The sequence below is a fragment of the Amborella trichopoda genome, chromosome 11, assembly GCF_054954075.1.
Source record: "Amborella trichopoda isolate Santa Cruz 75 chromosome 11, AtrichopodaSantaCruz75HAP2 v2.0, whole genome shotgun sequence".
NCBI classification, from domain to species: Eukaryota; Viridiplantae; Streptophyta; class Magnoliopsida; order Amborellales; family Amborellaceae; genus Amborella; species Amborella trichopoda.
In genome coordinates this window covers 36,985,184-36,996,866 of record NC_142346.1, presented here as the reverse complement: position 1 = coordinate 36,996,866, position 11,683 = coordinate 36,985,184, and the positions used below count along the sequence as shown (strand labels likewise).

The following is an 11,683-nucleotide window of genomic DNA, read 5'->3' as shown; positions in this document are numbered from 1 at the left end:
ATTATCTGTCTATATGTCTTAGGCTCTTTTTTAATTCATTGGTTATATGGGTGATCTATAGGTTTCATACTCATCGAATTGTGTGATGTTTTATTTGTCTAATCCAATTTTATAATTCATATTTATGCAATATTTAGCCTGAAAAACCTGTGGTCATCATAAAAATAAAAACACAAAATATATCCTTTAAATTTTGGTTACAATGCAATGAAAAGCAAACTGTAATTTGGAATAGTTTGTAAGTACATCTCTCATGCCTTCTGCAAGCTCTACAAATATCGCTGACAGAAATTTCATAATATTGGAAAAAATCATTTCTAAATTTTCTTGATTTTCAATAACAACATATGCATGGCTTTTTGTAAACCACTCAAATGCTTGTTTATCAGGGCCAAAAATTTGGACATTCTCTAATTTCCAGACCCTCTTTGAAAAATTATAAAATTGCAGAAAACTAATTTTTTTAAAAAATAAGAAATGCCATAATCCTCCCTCTAAAATTTACACATACCACTCACCCAAAAAAAAAAATTTACACATACCAAGCAAGAATGGACATATGATAACTCACCAATAAAAAAATATCTTAAAAAATTATCACCTCCCCCTATATTACCATTATGATTATAATTTACCCATGGCCGTTCTTAGAATAATTTTTCATATTAAAATTCTAATTTTATTAAAATATTGCTCAAAATTATAAATTCATGAAATTTTAAAAAAAGTCATTCTAACCTTTTAAATTTTTAAGTATTATATAACTATCTAAATTAAAAAAAAAATTCAAATATTTTTAATTTTTTAAGAATGGTATAGTTAGCGGTTTCTATAAGGTTGCAACCTTAAACAATCCAATTAAGGAGCACCTTAAAATTTTATTATAACACGTAAATTTGTTGTAAAAAATACTTAGTTATATCTAAAAATCTATTTTCATACCTAATAAGAAAATTTTAAATTTCAAAAATGGTTAAAATCAAGTAGATCTATAAATATATGAAAATCTTGAAAATAGACGGTCTAAACAATGTGTTGCAAGTTGCACTATTTTTGGGACTCAAAAGCTTTTTTTTTCATATTCATGCGCATGTGACTCTACATTTCTAATAGATTTTTGAGGTGCATTTGTGATTCTACATTTTAAGGTTGCAACCTTATATAAATTTTTCCCTTATCTAATTTAAAATTTTTAGATGTGGTTGCTTTTAAATTTTGGATAGATTGAGAATATGATATTTATTTTTAATTTAAAAAATAAATAATAAAAATAGACACTAATTCAAATTCAAATTCAAATTCAAATTGCTTAAGCAAAAGTAAAAAGGTGGATACATGTCGTAATAATAAGAATGGACCTTAATTTTAGAAAAAGTGTAGGGTAGGTACCCCAAATATTGACGAGGTTTAGGCCAAAAGGTGTAGAAGTCTTGGCCAAAAGGTGTCCTATGCGAATATGATAATTAAGAAAAGTTAAATTATTACATAAAAATATAAGAAAACAAATAAAAAAGTAAATTAAAAATAGAGAGATAGTCAACACTAATGGTTTAAAAAACGGATCGGTGATCTGGATCGGGCACCCAAAAAACCGATTCGGATCGGCGATTCGGCGATCCAGATCGAGAATCAGGGGAATCGATCAGAATACAGCTTAAAAAAAATCCGAAAAAAATATTAAAATTCATTATAAATATTGTTTTTTAGGAATTCAATAAGAAATGAGGGTACTCCATTAAGAACTTTCATGTTTTTGAATGAATATGCGAATATTGATATGTTCTTTCCCTACATGAACCGCCATTCAGCATTTAATTTACATCACACAAAAGGATAAACATAGAATTATCATGGAATAAGTATATCAACATACATGGACTACAATAAAGCATAAAATTAGTAACATACGATCTAAAAATAAAATGATAGACGACGTTGTTGTTCTTCTTGGTCACGCTGGTGCCATTGATTGAATTCGTTTGACAATTCATTGATTCGATCGAAAAACGAATCATCGATATTAGCAGGCGTCTGACTATTCCCAAATCCCCAAGTGTTAGTGTTTTGTTGTGTTCCCAATCCAAAATCCCCGAAGCTTGTTCATCCTTCATGTTCACCTGCACTGTCGTGCTCATCCCTACACTATTGCTGTTGGGACTCGATATGTGAATAATATGGCTGGGATAGGGTGGCCTCAGAATCATCATCTCTCTCATTTTCTCTTAGACCCCCTTCCCACTCTCCCTCATTAGGTGCAATATCACCGACATCTCCGACGAATTGTGGATACGTTGGCTGGCTGCTTCCTCTTTCATGCTGCTCATCACTTTCTTCAAGATCTTCATCACCGATAGCCTCAAGGAACGCTCTCTTGTGCAACACTGGCTCCTCCTCTTCTACTACCCATTAGTCAGCTGTGTCTGTGACAAATATTGTGTCTAAGTCTATCGGCCCATAGTCTTCAAGCTTCCTTCTTATTTGTCGCTCTCTGAGGTTTAAATTATAATGAACGTAGACTAGTTTATGAAGCTTCTCAGAAGCGAGTCGATTCCTCCTAGTAGTGTGCAACCATTGAAACGTACTCCAGTTGCGCTCACAGCTAGTAGCAGAACATGTCTGGGAGAGCACCTTGATTGCTATCCTCTTTAGGTGAGGTGCATCAGTACCATATATCTCCCACCATTCAGCTGGATTAAAATGCAAAAAGCATTGTAAGGGCAAGAACAATTCATAAGATTAAATATATGAATGACCAAAATATGAGCGAGGGGATAACTTGGATCCATCATAGTTCGAGAATTATTTCGAAGGATCCTATAGCATCCCTATACATAGCAACCTAAAACAAATATATTACGTTTTAGTGCATTATTCCTCACAAATATAACAACTCAATGAAGTTCTTACCCAAACATTAAATAATACCTCTTCTATTGCTTCTACTTGGTTTCGATGGCTTCTCTCCAACCTTGCAATAATGTATCTGACCCCTTCTATAATCTTGTGGGGTTGTTCAGGTGTCAAATAGAAAAATTTTGGGTTGAAGTAGTAACCTAAAAATATATAGGTAGAAAAATGTCATTTACAATTTCATAAAAAATTGATTTAAGCTGAAACATTATAATGATATAAATATATATTTACCAACATAATGAATTGGACGTCCAAATTTGGTGTTCCACTTCCTTTCTATAATCTCGATCACTTTGCTAGCAAAATGACACTTCTCCCTAATAGCTGATTTCGCCCTCTCATTACCTTCATAAAGGATACATATAGCTTTCTTTTCAGCATCCACCATTTTTAACACCGTGACCAAAGGGGCAGTGGCCTCTACAACACTGGAACATCGAGACCAGAACCGCCTATTTGAGACTATGTTGTCCACTTTTATACCGGTACTGGAATTCGAGAGGCGGTCATTTAACCACTCTTCACAGGTAAACAATCTCTTTAATGCACCTTCAGATTCTCGAATGGAATCCACAGCTAAGTAATCGGTCGTAAAGCGGATTATGGCAGGCCTGCTTATCTCTTTTTTCTTAGAGTGTTCTCTAAACAGAAATAAAATTTTAGATTGGTTGTATATAAATCTCGACACCAACCTTGCTTCCTCTAGAGTCTCCTTCACAATTTTGATCTCACCGATCTCCTCTAACATAAGATTGATGCTGTGTACAGCACACGGGGTCCATATTAGATGCTTCATCTTATCCATCAACTTGCTGCCCGCAGAAACACATGCACGTGCAATAAACTGGACTACATGCTTATCTCCCACCTCCTCCACTATCTGATCATATAGTCGTACGTAGAAGTTTGCATCCTTCTTTGTCCCTGATACGTCTTTGCTAGACAAAAAAGTTGTACCTTTTGGGGAATTGGCCAAGAAGTTTAAAAACTCTTTTTTGCTAACTTCATTCAACCAACCATCACTCATGAGAGTAATTCCTGTCCTTAGCCAACTCTGTTTATATTCTTCAATCCACTTTTTAACTTCCTCCACCTCTTCATCTAATATTGGCCCACTGAGCTCATATGCCGTCGGGGGTTTTACCCCGGGCTCGACTCTCTGGATTGCACTGACCATAAATATGGGCTATTGGTTGCATCAATGGGAATCCCTTTATCGTAGAACCATTTACCAACATATCTCCCTAACATGTTTCTTGTACCTTTAACCATGCATTTTATGGTCATTTGTTGTGACTTAGGCTTTGAGAGAAATGGGTCTTTACGACCATGACCTGCAATACTGGCACTCCTAAGTAACCTAGAAACAATTTCTTCAACATCTGATTCTCCTTGATATATATTGCCACCAACCCCTCCATACATATTTGAGCTGGGCCCGTCATAGATGCTCAAGCTGGGCCCGCCATGCATATCTGAGCTAGGCCCACCATGCATATCTGAGCTAGGCCCACCATGCATGTCTGAGCTAGACCCACCGGGCATTCTAAACCCACATTCCCTCTGATATTGTTCATGTAAACTCAATCTTGTGGCCATGTCCAGCTCATTATTATATTGCTCTTCTAGGTCATTATTATATTGCTCTTCTGTATCATTCATGCTTGATGGTGTATAGAAACTAGTTATCTCCTCATTCATCCTATGTTTGGCACTTCTTTTACCTTTGTTAGCATTAAGAATTGCCGCCATCTGTTTTTTTACATTACTAGGGACACTAGTGCATGCAGAAACTTCTCCCTTAACCCCTGCCAAGTGTTGCTTGAACCTATGTACCCCACTACTTATCACCCTTTGACAGTAATTACAAATAATTTTGTCTTTTTTGTTGGGATCAAGTCTGACCCCATGTTGCCATGCAGGATCTTCTGCAAATCTTGACATGATTCAACTGTTTTAAGATGTAAAAAGTATAAGATTAACCTGACAGTTCAAAAAGAAAAATAATCACCATGTGTAGTGATAATATGTTGCGATAGTCATGTAGTCATATTTGTTGTTATTTGTTATTGCAAAATACCTTTATTGACAATAATATTTTCGTACATATCAATTACAAACATTCAGGATAATATAATACAAAATGCAAGCTCCAAACATGGCTACAACTCAATTATCAAGAACATACATTTTTTACATTAAAAAATTAATAATAAAAACAATTCTTCACAAAGCCAGCTAACATCAGTCATTCCAACTAAAAAATACATGAACAACAGATAAAAAAAATACAGTTTTGCATTAAAAATATAATAACATGCATTTTATTGCATAAATAATCTATCAACATACAATTTTTTCAACAAAAACTTTAACAATAAGAATTTAAAATATGGTTTAATACCTCATGATAATTAAAACCTTATCACGATTTTCAAATCTTTTCGAAAAATCATCATTTTTCAAAAAATTCGATCATGGAAAAAAAAAGGAGAAAAAAGCACAGCAAACTCAAACAATAAAAATTAAAAATTGGGTTTAATACATCATGATAATCAAAACCTTATCACGATTTTCACATCTTTTCGAAAAATCATCATTTTTCAAAAAATTCGATCATGGATAAAAAGAAATTAAAAAAAAAAGTACAGCAAGTTTTAAAAAAAATCGATCATGGATTAAAAAAAAAAAATCACAAATTTTCAAAAAATTCGATCATGAATTACAAAAAAAAATTCGATCATGGATTAAAAAAAAAAATCACAAATTTTCAAAAAATTCAATCATGGACTACAAAAAATTCGATCATGGATTAGAAAAAATTCGATCATGGATTACAAAAAATTCGATCATGGATTACATAAAATTCGATCATGGATTACAAAAAAAAAAAAAAAACATAAAAAAACAAAAAAATCGATCGTGGATTACAAAAAAAGAAAAAAACAATTCGATCATGGATTACAAAAAATTCAATCATGGGTTACAAAAAAAACAAAAATTCGATCATGGATTACAAGAAAAAAAAACGAACATTTCGATCATGGATTAAAAAAAATTCGATCATGGATTAGTGAAAATTCTATCATGGATTACAAAAAATTCGATCATGGATTACATAAAATTCGATCAAGGATTACAAAAAAAAAAAACAAAAAAAAACAAAAAATTAGATCGTGGATTACAAAAAAAGAAAATAACAATGCGATCATGGATTACAAAAAATTCAATCATGGATTACAAAAAACTCTATCATGGGTTACAAAAAAAACAAAAAACAAAAAATTCGATCATGGATTACAAAAAAAATAACAAACATTTCGATCATGGATTACAAAAAAAAAACAAACATTTCGATCATGGATTACAAAACATTCGATCATGGATTACAAAAAATTCTATCATAGGTTACAAAAAAAAAAAAAAAAATTCGATCATGGATTACAAGAAAAAAAAACAAACATTTCGATCATGGCTTACAAAAATTCGATCATGGATTACAAAAAAATCGATCAAGTATTACAAAAAATTCGATCATGGATTACAAAAAAAAAAAAAAAAAAAAAAAATCTGTTCTTCAAGAGCTATCTTACATAAGCCATTTTAACTCAAAAATCCACCTCTAAGTGAATAAATTGCATCCAATTGAGTACATTTTCTGATAAACCACAATATAAAGAATCAAAACCCTAAATTTTTAACACATTATTTCTAATATATCATGAAAAAAAAATCAAAAGGCGGAAAAAAAAAAAAACAGCGGAATTTTGGTTCAACAGACATCTCTGTGTTCATCTCAAATTTCATGCTGTAATTGACCAAATTACATAAAATTGAAAATTTTAAATCATAATAGACACAATAAAGATTAAAAACCCTACAAATTGAACTCATTATCTTTAAAATATGGTGTGAAATTAATCATATGGCGGAAAAAAAAAAACCCAAACTTCTTACCTGATTTTGTGAACCGGAGCCTTCAATCTCTTAAAAACTATGTTTTTCTCACCGATTATCACAAATTAGTAACAAAAGGTTTTGATGCACAACTTTACGATCAAAATGCCTACATATTTTGAAAGATTCATGCCCTATTTGACATGAAACACATGGAAAGGCGGAAACCCTAAAAATGCAAGTTTCGTGATCCAAAAACACCAAATTTTTCAACCATTTAATCGGTGTAAAAGCCAAATAAAACTGTTTACAGCCTGCAAATTAGATCACATGAAAAAAAAACAAAAAAAAATGATAAAAAAATGACAAATTTTGAAGAATCTCGTGAAAAATACTGTGCAACCCGTGTTTTTCATGGGACTCGCCGATTCCATACAGTGAATCGGACTAGTCACTATACAGAATCGTCCGGTTCTCTCTAGAACCGGACGATTCCCGTTTTTTACAGCGATTCGATCTCTTCATGGCGATTTTCGAATAGAACCTGACGAGTCCGATTCAACTCGGAGTTTTTTTAAACACCGGTTAAGACTCAAAAGAGATAGAAAATAAGTGAAGAGAGAATGACGGATAGAAAAATAAGGACAATTAATGTGAGATATTTTAGGAGAGAGAAAGTAGGAAAAGTAAAGTGGAAAGAGAGATGATCCAACGAGAAACTCATGGGGGAAGAGAGAATAACGGATAGAAAAATAAGGACAATTAATGTGAGATGTTTTAAGAGAGAGAAAGTAGGAAAAGAATAGTGGAAAGAGAGATGATCCAACGAGAAACACATGGGGGAAGAGAGAATGACGGATATAAAAGTAAGGACAATTAATGTGACATATTTTATGGGGGAAGAGAGAGTGACGGATAGAAAAGTAAGGACAATTAATGTGACATATTTTAAGAGAGAGAAAGTAGGAAAAGTAAAGTGGAAAGAGAGATAATCCAACGAGAAACCGGTGGGCGAGACCGTGAAAGGGAGAGATGGAATTAAGGAAGATAAATAAATGATATATATATATATATATATGGAAAAAAAAGTTTGTATAAGGATGTAACCTTATAATGTAGAATTATGGATGCACCTCAAAAATCTATCGAAAAATGTAGTTTTAATGTTGAAAAACCCTTTGATTGATCTTCTCCACATCGAGATGTATGACTATGAAAAATAAAAAGATTTTAAGTCTCAAAAATAGTGTATTTTACAACATATTATTTACACCGTCCATTTTCAAGATTTTCATATGTTTATAGATCTATTTGATTTTAACCATTTTTTAAATTTAAAATTTTACGATCAGATATAAAAATAGATCTTGAGATAGTCATAAAAATATTTTACATCAAAATTATATAACATAATAAAATTTGAAGGTACACCTTACCTCTACAGCTACGGATGCATCCGTATGCCAACAGCACCCATATATATATATATATATATATATATATATATATATATATATATATATATATATATATATATATAGAGAGAGAGAGAGAGAGAGGGAGAGAGAAAATTAAGGAAAAAAAAGTCAGATTTTAGAAAAAGACCTTATTCAAATAAATAATGTAGGGCAAGTGTTTTATTTTTCATTTGTTTTCTACAAATCAGAAAGACCTAAAATTTGGAGAGTATGTACATCTTACTAAGGCGCATCTAATAAAAATATAAAAAAAATTATCCGTAAATAAATTGACCAAAATACCCCCAAAACTTATCGAGGGTATTTTGGTCAATATTTTCATGTAAAATATTTTTTTTATAATTTTGAAAGATTCCCCTATTTTGATGAATATACACTCCAAATTTCAAGTCATTCTGATTTGTAGATAAAAAATAAAATACTACCGGATAATCGTGATCACGCGATGAACTTTGGACGGTGATGGGGGTAAGCGAAATCATTGCTCATTTTCACCTATAGGTATTGCGTAGTATTTTCTTATATATATATATATATATATATATATATATATATATATATATATATATATATATATATATATATATATATATATATATATTTGTAGTTTTGAATTCTATATTTCTCTCAATATTTGAAAAATGCAACTCCTAAACACTCTCTCATCTCTATGTCATGCACCCCTCTTATCTTTCTCCTAAATTATTTTCTTTATCTTGCTCCTAAATCTCGCACTATCATTTTCCTTTTTTCGTTTTTTTCTTTTGAGCTCCAAATTTATCTTTTTTAAAATTTGAAATGGTGCAACTCCTAAAAATTCGCCTCTCATGTCTCATGTCACGCACCTCTCTTTCTATATCCCATCTAACTCCAGTTCTAAAAGCATACTTGTAGCATGCACGTGCGTTGCAAGTTTTATTAAAATGTTATACATGTAATATTTTTACAAATATTTTATAAGGGAAATAAATCTACAAAATCTAAAATGAAAATATAGAATGAAATAAAAATTAAACTAAATTCCATAATAAAATAAAAGTGGTAGTTTCTCACATCAGCATAGAGCGCGAAAGGGATGACATACTTTTCATAGCGAATCAGAGATGAAATACTTGTCATAAACAAACAACAATAATTGAAATACTATTTGATTAAATAGACATAATTTTAGCAAAATGAATAAATTATTTATGTGTTATGTTAAATAACACATAAAATTTTAATATATCAAATTAAGTAACATAGAAAGGATATTATTATGGATATTAATTCAATTATAGTAAAATTTATTACTTATAAAAATAAATTTATATTATATAATTATCCATTTATTATTAAAATAAATTAATATGAGGATTAATATTATTTAATTAAAATTCTAGTCGTATAACATAATTGTTGTATATATGACTAATCAAACTATATTTAATATCATTATACTAAATGAATTATTATATTTTTTAATTATCAAATTTTTAATTATCAAAGTATAATTATTATTTATATACGCATACTGATCACATTTATAATGTCATCATCTCCAAAAATAAGAAAATTAATGTGGAATGTATTTCTATAATAACAATATTATCAATATATAGTTACATTTATAATAATACAATCTAAAATTATAATTATTTGTTTAATAAGTATAATAATTATTAATTATAATTATTTTTTGTTATAAATATTATAATAATCAGTTATCAAAATGTTAATTATTATTGACAAGTATTATTGATTGATATAAAATATATAGAAAAATTATAAAATTTTATCTATTATCAATAAATTTATGCGATTGTAATTTATTAATAATAGAACGTAAGAATCATAATCTCTACTAATAAAATTATAACAAATAATTATACAGTAATAAAATTTTAAATAAATAATAGAAAATATTATAAAATTTCAATAACTTTAAATTTAGGTATATTAATATCTATAATCACGTTAATTATTATGAATATAAGTTTTTATTATAATATATTATTTTTATTAAATTTTTATATTAATTATAAGATGTGAATTAATTATGTATAATTCGCTATTACTAATAAATGATGCTAATACATTATTTATGTACCTGTCATTATATTATTATAATTAATTATTATTATCAAATTAATATTTTGCTAATCACTTAATTAAAATATATAATTATCATAATTGTAAATACTATTATCATTATTTAAATTACTCCACCACAATTACTCAAGCCAAATGATATTTTGCTAATCAATTAATTAAAATATATAATTGAATTGTATACAACACTATAGTTATGAAAGTAAACACAACAATTCGAAAATACTATTACCATTATTCAAATTACTCAACCACAATTACTCAAGCCACATGATATTCTTCTTTATTTCTGATTCGCATAATAAAATATGTTTATAAATTTAATAAATAAAATATAATTACGTAAAATGACAAACAACATAAATAAATATAGTACCAAACTACAATAAATAAAAGAAATTCATTTTGTTACCTAACATTTTCAAATGATGTTTAAAATTTGACAGCGTCTAGAGATCTATGATTAACTGGTATAAACCCACAACAATTAGAAAATACTATTATCATTATTCAAATTAGTCAACCACAATTACTGAAGCCAAATGATATTCTTCTTGGCCTCTAGCATATGCTATCCAAACAACATACAAACCATATTCCAGAAAATGCCAGTAAATACCAATTCTACGATACGCATTTCCACATAATTGAAATCAAAGGGGAGTTCCCCTCTAAATCCCTACATCATAAAAACATATTTTAATTTTAATTTTAATTTATTTTATTTATTTTAAATTTTTTATATTATTGATCCAAACCGATTCAGACTAATTCATACCCACTTTAAATCATCGATCAAAACCTAATCTAAATTTTGGGTAAATGATATGCCCGACAAATCTGAATTTTGGAAACCTTATTGGACTCGACTCCGACAATACCGAGTCGCATTGACGATTTTTCCAGTCCAAAATGGTAAGAATTGAGATCCCTCACAATTTGATTTGACTCGAAACAAAATTCGCGAGAAACATGAAAGCTTACGTATGGAGGAAGTTTTAGTGCCCCTTCTCCTCCCTCTCTCTTTCTAAAAACTCAAAACCCTACTCTCTCTCTCCAATCAAAACCTTTATATATGTCTCTCTTTAGTCATTATGCACATTCAAAAATTTGAATGAACTGATTATCTAACACAAATGCAAATAATACATCTATGTCACAAAGTCATAATCCGTAACTCCATCCTTACACTCCATAATCCATACTATTACCATCCGTGTTCATAATTCATTCTCCATTGCCCATACACATTCAATATTTTTAATTAACGGATCAATCTAACATAAATGTAAAAAGTACATATT

At 29.6% G+C, this 11,683-nt stretch overlaps 1 protein-coding gene across 1 annotated transcript; it reads right to left on the bottom strand.

Moving 5' to 3' along the window:
• Positions 1–1,815: 1,815 nt before the first annotated feature.
• LOC148779887 (uncharacterized) lies at positions 1,816–6,331 on the bottom strand. Its single transcript, XM_088852077.1, has 2 exons — positions 3,145–6,331; positions 1,816–3,053 (listed from the first exon to the last, which is right to left on the bottom strand). The coding sequence occupies exons 1-2, from the start codon at positions 4,088–4,090 to the stop codon at positions 2,869–2,871; spliced, it is 1,131 nt and encodes a 376-aa protein (XP_088708203.1). The 5' UTR covers positions 4,091–6,331; the 3' UTR covers positions 1,816–2,868.
• Positions 6,332–11,683: the final 5,352 nt, after the last annotated feature.